The 15,546-nt window shown below is 59.0% G+C and overlaps 1 protein-coding gene across 13 annotated transcripts in view; it reads right to left on the bottom strand.

Annotated features, from left to right (window-relative positions):
- Nucleotides 1-15,546, bottom strand: part of Camk2b (calcium/calmodulin dependent protein kinase II beta) — an 89,324-nt gene that overhangs the window by 3,820 nt on the left and 69,958 nt on the right. For 3 of the 13 annotated variants that reach the window (XM_040746723.1, XM_005086760.3, XM_021223441.1), the window contains exons 9-17: nucleotides 15,024-15,118; nucleotides 14,783-14,905; nucleotides 14,433-14,516; nucleotides 13,576-13,618; nucleotides 12,538-12,612; nucleotides 8,742-8,779; nucleotides 8,501-8,572; nucleotides 7,120-7,164; nucleotides 5,752-5,800 (exon numbers count right to left, since the gene is read on the bottom strand). In XM_040746723.1, the coding sequence (XP_040602657.1) occupies nucleotides 5,752-5,800; nucleotides 7,120-7,164; nucleotides 8,501-8,572; nucleotides 8,742-8,779; nucleotides 12,538-12,612; nucleotides 13,576-13,618; nucleotides 14,433-14,516; nucleotides 14,783-14,905; nucleotides 15,024-15,118 (624 nt within the window). Of the gene's footprint in view, nucleotides 1-2,908; nucleotides 3,038-3,939; nucleotides 4,069-4,464; nucleotides 4,579-5,751; nucleotides 5,801-7,119; nucleotides 7,165-8,500; nucleotides 8,573-8,741; nucleotides 8,783-12,537; nucleotides 12,613-13,575; nucleotides 13,619-14,432; nucleotides 14,517-14,782; nucleotides 14,906-15,023; nucleotides 15,119-15,546 lie in introns of all 13 variants that reach the window. The other 10 variants (XM_040746725.1, XM_040746729.1, XM_040746726.1 and 7 more) reach the window with 6 other exon arrangements.

Genomic DNA, 15,546 nt, shown 5'->3' with positions numbered 1-15,546 from the left:
ATGCCATGTATGCATCAGCAAAAGGGCACCTGCTTCTCCCCGTGAGTACGTGAGCTGAGATTACTCTGACGTCCAACACATCGGCAGCAGAAGTTGCTGGATGGCGCATATGAATGTATATGGAACATGTATACAGCACAATGTGCACTGCGCATCAGGCCAGGCGTGTGAATATCTGTGTGTGCATGAGAAGGCACACGCGAGTGTCCATGTGAGTGTCGTGTAGATGTGTGCATGTATGCATGCACACGCATTTGTCTGTGAAATGCGTGGTAAGTGTCCTCGTGTTGTGTATATCTGAGCATGTGCGGGTGTATGCATGTGTGCCCATGGGATCCCTCCATCTTGGAAAAACGTCTTGTGCTAAGCCAGCTCCCCTGCTGCTGTCTTGCTCCAGTTTCTTCCCTATTCTTGAATCTAAATCGTATCACCATTCGAACTCAGGGTGAGGTCACCACTATCTGCCCACCCCCTCTAACAACAAGGTCACCCTGGAATGCTGACTCTAGGCTGTGGGCTCTGAGCCCCATTCCTAACCCATGCACCCCACTCTGCAAGAGTGCCAAGGCTCTGTCCCAAACACGAAACAGCTCTTCTTGTTCTTACCCTTTGGGTCCCAGGGCGGCTTCTGATACCTCAGTCCTAAAGCGGCACCTGCTCTTCCCAGCGGCCACTGTCCTCGGCACCTCACCCCTCACATTTCCTCCTTCTGGAGATGTCTCGGGCTTCTGTCCTGGCTTCTACACTTGCGCCAGCTCCTTCCCCAAAACCAGGCTTCCACTCTGCACTCCACATGCCCTCAGTATCCCCTGGGGCTTGTTAAACCCTTCTAATAGATTCAGCTGACCCATTCCTCTGCAGGAGTCCCTCAGCACAGGGCAAAAATGGCTAGAACTAGGTAACACTACCGCTTGGTTTCAAGCATGCTTTAATCCTACCCTCCACTGCGGCAAGTGGATTAACTTTCTGTTTAATGAAGTTAGACTGTGGGAGTCAATGCTAAATAAACTAAGAGGAGATCCATGACCACAACACCAGTCAGAATGTGCTGGGACCCGAATTCTTGTGAGAGCCACCCGGCCCATTTGAGGGTTAGGGAGGCTGAGGCTGTCTGTGATCAGGACCCAGACACCTGCTGACCTGCACAATGGCTGCTACCCAGACACCAGTAGAAACCAAACCTGAGGGAGGGACCAAGAAGCCCTGCATGCAGGGAAACCCAGATGGAGAACCCTGAGATCAAGGGCAAGCGGCCCCTGTACCCTGCAAGTCCAGGGAAGAAGCCAGAGAGCAGGCAGGGTTTGGCTGGGGCCCAGAGTGGGAGACTCACTCTGTCCAAGGCTCTCCTGTGGGAAGCCAAGTATCTGGGTCGGAGCAGTGAAGGTCTGTGTCCCTGCCACTGGCCCAGAGCCCCCACCCTCACAGCTGGCAGGCAGGGCAGCTGAGTAGGGATCAGCCAGGATCAGCCAGAATCCTGTGTAATCCCTGATTACCGTGAGGCCTGGGGTGCAGAGAGCATGGGTGGGGAGGAGGTTGAGCCTGCAGAGGGCTGATGGGAACCCGTAACCTAGTTGGTGGGTTGTAACCCTCCCAGGAAAGGGGGACCCAGTGCCAGTGACGTCACCCACATTTCCCTACATTTTACTGAATCTCTCCTTTTTCTTTTGCCCAGCCCCTCACAGGATGACCAGATGCCACCACCCAGTCATCCTCACAACCCCTCATGAAAGACCCTTTCCCTAGACAAGCATAGCACAGACCTCACAGGGGCTGATAAGTGTCATAGGCTCTAAAGTGACACCGTCGCTTGGTGCTCCTCACAGACCTGGCCTTAGAGCAGCCATCTGGTCATTGCACAGACCCCCCAACGGCAGCTCATGCTCCAGGCTGACCCCCAAACAACAACAATGTGGCTGAGATCGGACGAGAGAGCAGCCAAGTGCCGGCCAGTGGAGAGCGTCCCCGCCACGCTTCGGGAGTAGCGGCTGCCATCCACCCCCTACCCTGCCCCCTCATCCCATCACCAAAGTAACCTGGCTGCGCGCCTCACAACGCACCTGACCATGCAGCGCTCTAGGGGGTTCACACCCTCCAGAGGCTGCCCCTTACCCCTCTGAACCTGCAAACTGTGGGTGCCTACCCTTGTGGGCCACTGTGACTGCCTCTCTGCTCTGGCCACCTGCAGCATCCCCACCCCCACTCTGGCCAACAGGCAGAGGTGATGGGGTAGGATGCCCCAAGCCCATCTCACGGCTACTCACCCAGCCACTGCCCTGCCATGCCGAGGCCCTGGCCCGGCGGCCTCTGCTCTGAAAACACCTCAGCGCCACCCCCAGCCCCGTGTCTCCCCGGAGGCGGGGGCAGCGGTGGCTGCAGCCCCGGATGTCATCCATCCCTGTAAGTGATACTGGCGGACAGTCGACAGACAAGCAGAAGAACCACCTGCCCGCGCTTCTCTCCCTAACTCACCTCAGCTGCACCCCCACCCCCCGCAACGCCCAGCCGGGCAGCCGGCATGCATGCCAGAACTCCCAGGAGTTTCTCTTCCTGTCATCTTGTCCAGGAAGGTCTCTCACCCAAGCAGCCCTTCCTCAAGGGTTCCTCGTGCACCGGTGGGCGCCTGCTCACCACCTACCAGAAAGTGGTGGCTGCATGGTAGCAAGGACTCCAGGTCAGTAAAGTGTTTTGGGAGCTTTCCCACCCGTGAGCTCACACACACTCACTTTATGCCCGTAATCTGTATTTACTGAAAGCTGCTGCTTTCTTCCCGTGCTTAGATTCCTTGTGACCTGACAGTGCCCCCGTTTCCCTACTCTGTGTTATTCCCAGAGTCGGGCTGGCTGGCCATGCACCACAACGGGGCTTGCTCCTCCACAGAGCTGCCAGGGCCACTTAAAGTGCTACTTACATGGGGTGGGCAAGGGGCCGGGGAGAGTCGGAGATGGGCAGGGTGGGGGGCCCACTGGTGGGAGGCCCTCAGCTTCTGGGGTCCCTGAGCCCCGCCTCACTGAGTTGAGGATGTCAGAGATCCTGGGGGCTGAGGCAGAACAGACACACATGAACACAGGTAGGAGGAACATGCAGGAAAGAAACCTACAGAGAGCCAAGCCGGAGAGTAGGGGAGGCCAGGGGGAGACGTGAGGGCACCAGGACTCACGGGGACACAGGGGAGGGGGGAGGACAGAGCGGGTGTGGAAGGAGACATGGGGATCAGATGCTCTTGTCCGTTCTAGTGTGCGGGTCTGGAAGCTGCCGAGGGCAGAGAATGCCCTCCAAGGAGAGGCAACCTGGCCCCCGAGAAGCCAGAGGCTGCCAGCGACCGACCTTTGAGAAGTACTTGACAGGTGGGTAGAGGACGGATGGAGGGGAGGAGGGGTGTTCGGAAGGGGGCACTGTTTGGGCCCATCTGGGCAGCCGCGGCCAGTGGAAAGCCAGGCTTCTCTTTTGCATGTCTCCTTACCTACGAGGCCCTGGTTGAGGTTCCCATTCTGACACCTTCCTTGACCTCCCCTGCCTTGGTTAGTGAATGGTGTTCAGGGACAGAGTACAAGAATCAGGGGCTGCTCTGGAGACATGCTCTGGGGCACTGTGACTGGGGCAGGGTAGGGAATGAATGGCTAGAAAATTCTTGGCAGAGATGGTCTGGGGGACCCCAGCTAATTACTACGCAGGGGTGGGTCTGAGATGGAGTGAGGCGAGCAGCATGCAGGGGAAGAGGAGGGGAAGGAGAGGAGTCAGAGGCTCTGGGTCCAGAGGAGAAGCCAGGTAGCGGCCCAGCTGTGTTGTCACATGTGCTTGAACAAGGCCAGACTGGACGCCCATCAGGCATCCTGGCCTGGGAGAGCTTGGCCGTGCATGGCAGGTGCAGGAAGCTGGGCGCTGGCCATTCTCAGCGAGCCCTGGGTAGCAGAGGCAGCGAGCCTGGGGACTACTACTTACACGGGGCGGGCAGGGGGCCTAGGAGACCCGGAGACAAGCAGGGTGGGGGCCCCACTGATAGGGGTCCCTCGGCTTCCGGGGTTCCACAGCCCCTTCTCACCGAGTTCAGGATGTCAGAGATCCTGGGAGCTGGGGTGGGACAGATGAACACATGAACACAGGCAGACAGACACGAGGAGACGACAGAGTTGACGGGACAGGGAAGGGGCCCTGTCCTCACCAGAAGGGAGTCTGCGACTCGGCCTCCTACTTGGTGCCAGTCTCAGAAGCGAGAAGCCTCCAGGGGTGGGGTAGAGGCCAGTTTGGGTGGGCCCTGGAGGCCCAGAAGTCAAGGCCAAATTCTTCAGGGACCACCCAGTGGCCATGAGCAGTGAAGTGGGCTGTGACAGCTTCTCTACAGACATTAGAGGCTCTGGCTGGACAGAGGCAGCCATGGGGAGCCCCAGTCTGGAATCCAGGCCTGTCCCCTCAGAGTTTCCAGGCCTTCAAAGTCATCCCCACAGCAACGGGGCCCGGGCTACTTACACGGGGCTGGAAGGGGGCTAATGGGAACTGGAGATGGGCAGGATAGGGGGCCCTCGGCTTCTGGGGCTCCTGAGCCCCTCCTCACCAAGCTCAGGACATCAGGGACCCTGGGGGCTGAGGCAGAACAGAAGCAAGCAGTGGATGGTAGACACCCAAGACAGAAGGAGGCAGGAAGAGCCAAAAGGCACAGGGCAGCTGGAAAGGCCACACTGCAGAATCCCAGGCCACTGCTGGGGCCTGGGGACAGAGGTAAGGAGGCCACTCCGGGCCACCCATAGGTGTTAGAAGGGCTCACTTTGTGGACCCATGTCAGGCCCTGCCAAGAGTAGGCTAGGATTTTAGACCGGTCCTCTCTGAGTATGGTGGCCTTGGGAACTGTCCTGGCTGCGTCCCAGCTCCGGTACATGGCTGAGGTATGAGTGCCCTGCCCTTCATTCCTGAGGCTTCCCCTAACCTTGACTTCTGCTTCAACTCCCAGCCTCACCTGCTGCTGGCCTGCTGCTCCTGTCCCTTTGCAAGCCTGAGGCCCAGCCACCTCCCTCATAGCTCAAGGAGGTGTGGGTAACATTCCTGCTGCTGACTCTGGGGCCTGCTTCAGTTTTTAGGGCTCCTAGGTTCAAGGACCAACGTCCTGTGCTAACGTCTGTTCTGGAGTGTGGAGGACACTCAGGGACAGCATCGTAGCTGGGAAGGAGCAAACCGGTAAACTCTGAACATGCTAAGGGGCCATCCTAGGGGCAGGTGAGGACTCCATGGACAGCCCGAGGCTGTCAGACCTCTTTCCAGGAGGGCTGGGAGGCCACTCACCGATGGCTGGTGCACTAGGGACATCTGTGAGAACAAACATCACTGGCAGGGCTCAGGGTGTGGCACAGAAGCCCACCTCAAGAGGGAGCTCCTGAGTCATCCAAGCAAAGAGAGCACTTCAGCCACCTGGACACTCGTCCGGGCAAGATGGACAGAACCAATTTAAGAGAAGAATAGTGTCTTGATCCAATATTACCCACGCACTTCAGACCCTGAGAGAACCGAGTTCCCGGCGCCCAGGATGGAGGACTGTGGCTTCCTTACACGTGCCCTATGTCTGAGACACCCCGGCCATGACCCACACATGCTTCGATTCACACCGGGAGGGCCTGCACTCACTCACGCCTGTCCACACTGGGCGGGCCCCTGAACCACTGTCCCGTGGCCTGCACGGCAGGACCACAGACGCTGCAGAAGGCCCACCCACCGCCAACACCGCAGCCCAGCACGGGCAGGCGAGGCCCCATGACGTGACGGTACCTTTGGCATCTTCGTCCTCTATGGTCGTGTTGGTGCTGTCAGAAGACTCCTGAGGAAACAGAGAGGCGGCGGTCAAGGTGCGGCCAAGGACAGGCAGGACACCGCCAATGGTGGACTCAGCCTGGGTTCCAGGTGGGACCTACGCCTGGCTACTCCCTGAGGGCTCCAGGGGACAGACCCTCCCGGTGGCTGGGGAGAAAGTTCTAGCTGCGTATGTTCTCAGAAGGGCTTCCACGCCAGGGCTCAGTATGTCCCCTGCAGGCCACCACATTTCCAACAGCAAGGGCTCCAACGTCACCGTCCCCAAGAGACTCTGAGGCACGCAGCTGACTCTGAGAGCAGACCTTTCAGGATTCCCAAGATGGAAAACCATGGGGCTTGATTGACTTTTAGTGACAGAAGGCCCCGAAACCTCGGCAGTGGGCAGACGTGGTTAGTGGCTTTTAGGTGAGGGACACCTTCCCCCAGAAGAGACGAATCCCCAATGCCCTGCCTAGGCCTGGAACCTCAGCAAGGCCCAGCTTCTGCCACCTTCAAGTGGCGGCTGATGTCTGAGTTCCTCTGTGTCCCCAGGAAACCAAAGAAACCTCTCACGGGTCTTTGGGACAGACACTGACTGAACATGGGAGAAAGCTGAGGGCCTTCAAATATACAGTCATCCCTTACCCTGGCCCCGAAGGCTGACTAGTAGTCCCTCAGAGGAGAGAGTGACCTCACCTGACATGAGGGGCAAGGGGTAGCCGTCACTCAGGTAGGAGGGAAGCAGACATTTGGAGTTTGGAACTGCGGGCGTATAGCTGCCCTTCGTTCCTGGCACGGGGACAGGCCAGGTGCAGAGTCCGGCCTCAGGAGTGGGGGTACCCACTGGGTCACCTCGTCAGATCACGGGGGAGCCTGAGCCTGGGTCCGCCTGGCCTGCTAGCACAGCTGCTGTATTGCAAATGGTTCCAACACCTGCCCATCTCTCCCACCTCACAGAAAGCCAGCCCCTCCCGGCCCCGGGTGATGATGCCGATGTGATGGGGGCAGATGGCGGAGCAGAGAGGAGCGGGGGGCGCCGGGGCCACACTGGGGGTGAAGCTGGAGAGCAGCCGAGCAGGGGCAGGGCTCCCGAGAGGCAGACCGACCCCAAGGCCTGCGGCCAGTGGCACTCTTGAAGCTGCGAGAGCTCTCTTCTGTGGGGTCACCGTGCCCTGCCATGGCCCCGGCAGGTAGGCTTGTGGGCTCTGCCCTACGGTGGGGTCAGGTCATACACGTCTGCTCTCTATCATAGGTACAAATGCTTCTCCGAGGTCACCGTCCACACCCTCCTCCTGGGCCCACACCTCCTGCCCAAGGAAAGGGCGAGGCGTGAGGTGGTGGCAGTACCTTAATCCCGTCCACTGGGTTATGGATAACGGTGGTTTGAGGCTCCTATAGAGGGCGGCAGACAGAGGAAGGAAAGAGAGAGGGAGTGAGAAAGAATGAAGCAGAGGATAGGGAGCCAGAGGAGTGGGCGCAACCAGGGTCTGCCCAGAGAGAGTGTAGAGCGGAGGACAGGGATGGAGGAGGCAGGCGGTCAGCGAGATGGCCCAGTGGGGATGGAGGCGGCAGGCGGTCAGCGATGGCCCTGGGTGGGTGCGGAGTGCGCTCAACATGATGGAACCAGCAGGTCTGCCAGAGGCCAGGAGAGATGGAGCTCACAGGGCCTGAGAGAAACTGTATGTGTGTGCGCTCTGGGAGTTCTCCCCCTCCTGCCCCAGCATGGGAGTGGGCGCAGGGTTAGAAGGGGTGTGGGGGTTGGGGTGGCACATGGGATGGACGGGGTCCAAGGCGGGGCTGGCTGTGAGGCCGGTGTGAGCCACCCCAGGCACCAGGTGAGCTGACGCCTGGTGCTCTCCTGCCATAGCCCCAATGCTCTGAGCAACTCCCTGACAGGATCCTGCCAGGACAGATCGCTTCCGCTTTCCCCTGACTTGGCAAAACCAGATTTCCTACAGGGAACACCTGTCTGCGGCCTGTGGGGATACCAACCATACTACTTCAGACTCCAGCCCCACAGCTCAGAAGGCTGAGAACACATCCCCGGGCTGTGACTTTCACCTCAACAAGTCACCCAGGGCAAGGGGGACAGAGGACAGAGTTGGCCCAGTGCTGTTTCAAGGAACAGGAAGGAATATAGTAAGGGTATCATGAATACCCTTGGCCTTCCTTCTCTGTAATCCACAGACCAGTGTGGTACGTGGCTTTAAGGAAAATAGTCCCAGACGGACAAGCCCGCTGTCCCTTCAACCACACAGCTCCCATCACAGCCCCATGGCCCTGCTGCTCCTCATTAAACTCAGGACACAATCCCTGAAGAGCCCAGTCTGAGCCCTGCCCCAAGCTAGACTGACCAGATGTACAAGGCAAGGGCCTTGAAGAGGACAGGGATTCACGGCAGGCCACTGGCCTTCCCCCTCAGTGGCATCCTGACGGCCTTTCACAAGAGCTTCTGGAGGCAGGGTATGGTCACCACAGCTGGGAAGCCCTGTCTCTCTCTAGCACCTGGGTACCTCAAGGTCCCAGGGAAGGGCTCACCAAGCAGTCTTGCCTGATCTGGGGGGCCCTCTGACCATTGTGTCTCCTCTTGGGATTCAAACCCCTATTCCATGCCATTCGGTTCTGTCTCCATGCGGGACTGATTTGGTCAGAGACGCACAGTCTCACCAGACCCTGCCTTGCAAGGCCTCTCTGTCAGTGAGATGAGGCAGGGGCAGGGGCTCAGTACCAGGGCAGCAGGAGGGAGGGATCCTTTGGGGCTGGTGATGGCCGAGCTGTTTTTGGTGCTGTTTGTCTGTGGCTGTGGAGAGAGAGGAGAAGAGTCACTAGGGGAGAAAGGAGACCCTCCTTGCCCCAGTATCTGCAGAACCACAGCCCAGTCTCTGAAGCTAGAGCCCCGAGGTCAGCGGCGAGCTGCAGGCACTGGCGCCCTCCCCTGCATCCCACAAAGGGCTCAGTTGGCGCCTCACCTTGACTCCATCTGCTTTCTTGTTGAGTAAACTCTTGGCTGCTGCATTGGGAAGGAAGGAGGGATCGTGAGTTCCTAGGCTCACTGTAGCCCCTGCCCCTCCCCTTTCCCTTTCTCCAGGAGTGAAGCTCAGGGCCTGAGGTCCAGCAGCCTGAGGCCAGAGGCAGGGGTGGCCTCGACATCTGGCCTGGCCCTGGCAGCAGCAGAACCTCCACGGGTGCTGAGCCAGGCTGCCCAGGGAGCCTCACCCAGGACCACCCCGCGCCCAGCATCTTCAGTGATTCCGGAGCTCCCTGCAAGGCACCCAGGAGCCTCCTTGTCCTCTCAGGTGACCCTGAGAGGCTGGCAGGATGACTTGCCCCAGCTCCCCAGGACGGCGCCGGGTCACGATTGGTAGGCATCAGGGTGTAAAGGGAAAGTCATGCTCAACCTGCCCTGCCCTCTGCAGTCCTGTGTCCCCACCAGGATGGTGAGTCAAAGCGGCTGTCACACCGAAGGGCTTGCCCCAGCTCCCACCCCTCCACCTTCTGACGGGCAGCAAACCTCTGCACCGGGGCTACACCATTTGGCCTCCCTGTCCTCCCCTTGAATGGCCCAGCGGCCCTTGCCATGAGACCACTTGGTGGCTGTGACCACCACCAGCCTCTTTGCCCACAAGCCCCGGCAGACAGCTGGGCTCAGCAGATGGAACCCTTGGTTCCGACACTCCCCGCAGAGACCACGAGGGTCCTACCTCTGCCCCACCCTCCACTCCCAGCACTTAGGTCCTCTACAACAGAGCTTAGAGTTTGAATCACAGAATTAAAACAACCAAAATAGAGAGCGAGAGAGGAAGTCGGCTTACCTTACAGAAAAGGAAAGATGAGAGGAGGGAGTGAGGAAGGGAGAGAGGAAGAGAGAAAACAAGATTTGTGTTGGTTCAGAAAGGCCCCGCACGGGGCGGCAAGGCCAGCCTGTCCTGGCCCAGTGCTCCCCAAGAAGAGTCAAGTGGCCGTGTGGCCAACGCAGCAGGTTAGAGGCAGCCATGGCTGGCACAGCATGGTGGGGTACATAGCTCCTTGTCCCCAGGGCCCTTTCCCACAACATCCCATGCAGCTAGTCACTAGCCGACCATACCCATGCTCAGGCTTTCCTGCCTACTAGGGGAACCTGTGCTGCCCACAGCAGACCTGGTGGGGACACGGGGTCAGCATCTTTAGTCCTAGGGCTGTAACACGGCCAAACACGGCCTTCAGCCACAGCAGCAATGTCACTGTTGGGATCACAAATGCAAACTTCCAGGCCACACCTTCTTGAGTGAGAATTCTGAAGGGGTCTGTGTCCGCCTACGGCCCTGACGCTGACTCTTTCCAGATACCAGAACCAGGCCCAGCTGCTGCCTGCTGACCACCTCCTTCACCAGCCAAATGATGCAACTTGAGTCCATCCAGGCTTTCTCCACGCTGGGGCATGACGGCGTGGCTACCTGACGCCGCGTGCCATCTTGGAACCTGAAGGGCTTTTGAGCACGGCTATGGTGGGCACTGTGTCAAAAATTCTGTTGCAAGTAGGTCTCTTTGAAGTGACCCTGTGCCTCACGTGTCATCTTCAGATCCGGGACCCCTCCATCCCAAGGTAGCCCCAAGGAGGGCTCCCAGAGCTGGAAATGCCGGCTTCTCTCCAGAGGGGACCGTGAAGCATGCCTGACGCTGTGGCTAGACTCTCCCTAGAGTTGGAGCCAGGCCAGTTTGCCCTGGCGCAGCCCTCCCGCTTGTCTGTGGATGCTGCCCCTTCTCTCCGCCATCCTCCCACACGGCTCATCCCTGAGACGCCAGGACTGCCCTTCATCTTAGAAGGGTTCCAAGTCTTTCAAAGCCACAGTTCTGAGTTGTGCTACCGGAGATTAAATTAACTGTGGGAAGAGAAGAGGGTTTGCTTGGAGGCAGACATGCTAGAGCGCAAACTTGGACCCAGGTGAGCCATGTCGATGGCTCAGGCCTAGAAAACCCAGGCTGACGTCAGCGGCATTTCGGCATCCTTCCTGCTCCTCTCTCCAGGAGCCCCTGTGTGCTCCAGACACGGCATGGGGTGCATGGCCCAGCCTCCTTGACTGTACTAGCCCCAGCCGGCCGTATGCTTCCTGGACTCTGTCTTTCACCAGCATTCATATCAGTCCTGAAGTATGATTTACTGCCGTCAGGAACCTGTGCACACCACTCACACCACAGTTGAGAGGCAGAGGAGCCGCGTTTGGAGTGTCTCAAGTGAAAAGAATTTAGTAGGTGCAGCCGGAGCCAAAAGTGGACTGAACTACTACAGGACTCCAGATACCTAGAGCCTGGGCTCTTCAGGCCTGCTCCTCCTACTCAGGAGGGCGTCGTCCGTTCCCAGGCCTCAGGTCAAGCAATTGCTCCCAACCCACAGCCAGCCTGGCAGTCACGAGGCACATATCTCCTCAGTGTGGGAGGGAGGTGGGAGCCAGACGGCAGCACGCTCTACAGCAAGGGTCTTCCTGCTGCCCAAGGCTCTCTGCCACACTGGGATGTCTGACAGAGACATGGGGAAGGGGAGGCCCCCAACACGTGTCCTTAGCGTGTGGCTGGGCCAACCTGATGGAGTACACGGGACCTTCATCCCTGCCTCACCCACTATCTAGACTCTACGGACGGCCATGCTGAGCTCTGTTGACATGCACTGACCTCCCTCAGGACAGAGTGACCCTCGGCACCTGGGGCGGAGCCACGGCATGCAGGCAACCTCATGCAAGGTTGCCCTTGCTCACTTGCAGGCAGGCGAGCATTGCAGCAGCAGTCTCGGGCAGCGCGTGGCTCAGAGGTGACCTGTCTCACACCACCGTCCCTTGGCAACAGGGCCTCCCTGGCAGCCACTAGTGTCATCTTTAAAAAAAAAATGAACCTAGCCCCTCACGGGCTTCAAAACGGCTATATAAAATGGACTTGGGGCCACCCACACTGGGCCCCAGGGGGCAGAACAGATCTCTCTAGGATGGCCTGAGCATCCCCCAGCAGAAGAGTCCTCCAGCTGGCAAAGCGTTGCTATGGCCCTGGGGCGTTGTGACGTGGAAAGGGATGTGGGAAGGGCTGGCCCTCAGGCCGTGAAGCCTGTGCTCTACCTTCAGCCCATACTTGAGGCTGTGGGAAACTGAAGCTTGGCTGACCCTCTGTGCTGCTCTCGTGGGCCAGCACTCAGTCTGGATGGCGCTGTGGAGCCCAGGATGAGACCTCAGGGCTACTTGGTTCCCTAAGGGTCTCATACCATCCAGATGAACAGGTTGTCAAAGACCACCTCCTCCCTCAGGGGGTTTGGGACCAAGTAAGAAGGGATTCAGAAAGGACCCTTCAGCCCCAGACACTGACACCATCCCCACGTTCACTCTGAGGAACTCTGTAGCACAACCACAAGATCCATCTGTCCCAAGGGAAGAACTGACCTTGGGTCCTACAGCTCCTTGGGACACCCTTACCTCCCTAACCCTGATCTAACGGCTCCCCTTTGGGACGGAGACTCTCCAGCAGCAGGCTCAGGGGCTTCCTGTGAGGTCAGGGCCACTCTGAATTGGGTCTCCAGACTCCCAGAGGTCAGGGTCCTGAGGGCCTCAGGCAAATGCATCTGGGGTTTGATGTGGCCTCTCCTCCTACAGACTCTGAGACAGGAGTGAGGGGCAGCCTTATTGCCCAGGGCGGGGCCTCTGCTGGGATGTGACTGTGGCAGGGGCTGCCAGCCTCTGGGGAGGCTCTGGGGGGCTGCATGCCAACAGGAGGGTGGGCAGGAGCAGGTGGACACTAAGACACATCTACCTTGTTCCACCAGCCCCATGGTGGTGCCGGAGGCCGCGGTGGACATTGTGGCCGGAGCGGTGGTCTGTCTGCCCACTGTTAGCACCAGGTTAGAGACGAGGGGGGGAAGGGCAGACACAGACGGGGTGGGGCGAGGTAAGGGAAGAGAAGAGACAAAGGAAGCAGAAGAAGATTAGAGTTAAAGTTTAGGTGGGGGATGGCGCCAGAACCCCTTTCTCAGGAGAGTGAAACAAGATTGGGCCGATAAGACACGGAAGAGCATTTGCCTCCTTTCTCCTTAGAACACCCCCAGCGGGGCTTCTTGTGCCCGGCGGGGCATGCGGGGCACACAGCAGACAGGACAGTCCCATTAGTGTTGGTGTGACCGTGTGCCCATTCCCGGCAGTACAGCATCACAGCAAAGTAACAGGAGGCAGGGTACCGGATGCAGACGGACAAGGAGAGACGACCATGAACGCTCGCACACTTAGTGTCAGACGACGAAGAAGCCACAGACATAGCTGTCTGGGCACCAGGGCCAACACTGTCTCCCCAGATGGGCTCCGTGGGTCTCTAACAGACCCTTGAGACTTCCTTTTCCCATCGCCCACCCTGAACAACCAGGGTAGGCGGCCGTCCAGAACTGATGCGGCTTCCCTGTGCGCGGACCTCAATCTCACCCGCCCGCCTTCAGCTGTCTCCCACACACAACACGATGCCTCAAGTGCCGAGGACAAGGAGGCCACAGGGTTGCCCAACAGATGCTTGGATGGGTACAGGTGGCAGGCCAGGGGTTGGCAGCACAGACACTGGGGCATCAGGGGAGGGACGCAGACCCAACAACACGGAGGAGGCGGGGCTGGGGCATAGCAGACCTCAGTAGCTACCCAGTGAGGGAAGCCAAAAGGCCTTCTGGGAGGTGGATCTTAGAGGTAGGGCAGAACCTGGGCCCACGCCAGCCTGGAGGGAAGGGACTGAGGGCTGGTGAGGAAGGAGAGGGTTTTCTGTAGAATGAGGGTGGTTCTGAAACACGGTCCTCCCTGGAGAAGAGTGTCTCACCTGAGAAGTTCCGTGTGGCCAACATAGTGGTGAGGATGGCTCCCTAAGGAGAGACAGAGCCAGGGTCACCCTGTCAGTTTCTGTACCCTGCTGTCTTTTAGCTACAAGACCACAGGCGCGCACACACGCACACATGGGCATGCACGCACACACACACATGCACACATGCACACATGCGTGCACGCGCACACAAACACACACGCACGCACACATGCACACACACGCACGTGCACACAAACACGCACGCACACACGCACGTGCGCACACACGCAGGCATACACGTGCACACACGCACGCGTGTTCTCACACACACACACATGCACACACACGCCCCAGCCTTCCGGAAAAGTAAGAGTTCCAGGACCTAGCAGCTGCATGGAGGCAAGTCACCATGTCCATAGTTAAAGTTGACACTACCCACAAATCACAGCATCAAGACGCCTGAGAGGTGGGCATGACCAGGAAGGCTGCCACCATGACAGCTCCTCTGGCCCAGACCAGTCAGGGCTGTCCTTGGGGCTTTGGGGAAGCTCAATCATGCGAAGGCTTGTAGGCCTAGCCCTGGCCTTGACTGGACAGCAATGATCAGGGTCCGCCCTGTCTACCTGCCTCCCCAACCTGCTGGGCCCACCAGGACTGCTCTGGGCCCGTACTCCTGTCCCCAGGACGCTGAAGTGGCCAGCTCTGCGCGCAGGGCCAATCTCTGGCCTTCTGAGCTGTCACAGCATCTGGCGCCCTCTGGGCTTGTAAGTGGGCCCAGATTTGGGGGCTCCTCCCCACTACTCTTCTCCAGGTCCCACAGCCAGCGGGGCCCACTGGGACATGAAGACAGGCAGATGGCGGCTGAGCCACGTTACCTTGAGCTTCCTCCTGGCGTTGAACTTCTTCAGGCACTCCACGGTCTCCTGTCTGTGCATCATAGAGGCCACTGTGGAGCGTTGCTGTCAGGAGAAGGGAAGTCACAGGGCGGTGAGGAGCAGGCTTAGGAGACTGGCTGGCGGCAGTGGCTCTCCAGGGCTCACATACTGAGTGCTGCCAGCCACCGTGACAACGAGAGATCACTTGTCCCCACCTGCAGTCCCCCGCTTATTTCCAAGCTCAAGTCTTGTCCTTCACAGACATGAGGAACAGAACCCCAGAGCTAGCTTGGGAGCCCTGGATACGCCCACCAGGAACTGGCCCCTAGAGGTTGCCGAGGATGACTTACGCAGACCCATGGATGCTTCAGGGCCTCATGGGCCGTGATGCGCTTAGCAGGGTTGATGGTCAACATCTGGTTGATGAGGTTTTTGGCTTCAGGAGTAACGGTGTCCCATTCGGGGGATGGGAACTACGGGAGGAAGTGGTGCAGAGGGCAGGGCTGAAGCCCCTCCCCTGGCAGAGGCCATGAAGAGGAAGGCAGACTCGGGGTGTGGCAGTCCCCACCCTCCGCATCGGCACCCACTCACATCGTAGGCCCCAGCCTTGATCTGCTGGTACAGCTTGTGCTGGTCCTCATCCCAGAAAGGTGGGTAGCCCACCAGCAGGATGTACAGGATCACCCCTGTGGATGGGGAGGTGAGCAGCATAGCCCTGGAGGGCACCAGGGTCAGTCCTCAGTGTCCCCTTGCCCCTCCCCTGCCATGGGGAGCATGGCACTAGCAGCCTCTAATCCCTACTCCATCCCCACCCTGCTTCACTAGGGAGCCTGGCTAGCCTCCTCTGCTATATGCCCACCAGAAAGAGAAGATCCCACCTAAGGAGCCCGTGGTCTGACAGCCCCTGGTCCCTGTATCCTGGTGTCCACTTGCTCTGGACACAGACCTATAATGAGCATAGGCAGACAAACATAGTGGCCTGGGGCGCATTGGTAATTCTAGTCAGGGTGTGAGATCCCTGCCAAGGCAGCCCAAACGTGGGTCTGACACACACACTTGGCTCAGGGCAGGGTAAGCCAGCCGCCTGCACACTCCGGGACAGAGGGAGTAAGCT

This window comes from Mesocricetus auratus, unplaced genomic scaffold (assembly GCF_017639785.1).
Source record: "Mesocricetus auratus isolate SY011 unplaced genomic scaffold, BCM_Maur_2.0 Super-Scaffold_100006, whole genome shotgun sequence".
Lineage (NCBI taxonomy): Eukaryota > Metazoa > Chordata > Mammalia > Rodentia > Cricetidae > Mesocricetus > Mesocricetus auratus.
The sequence above is the reverse complement of the archived record's forward strand: the minus strand, read 5'-3'. Positions and strand labels throughout refer to the sequence as shown.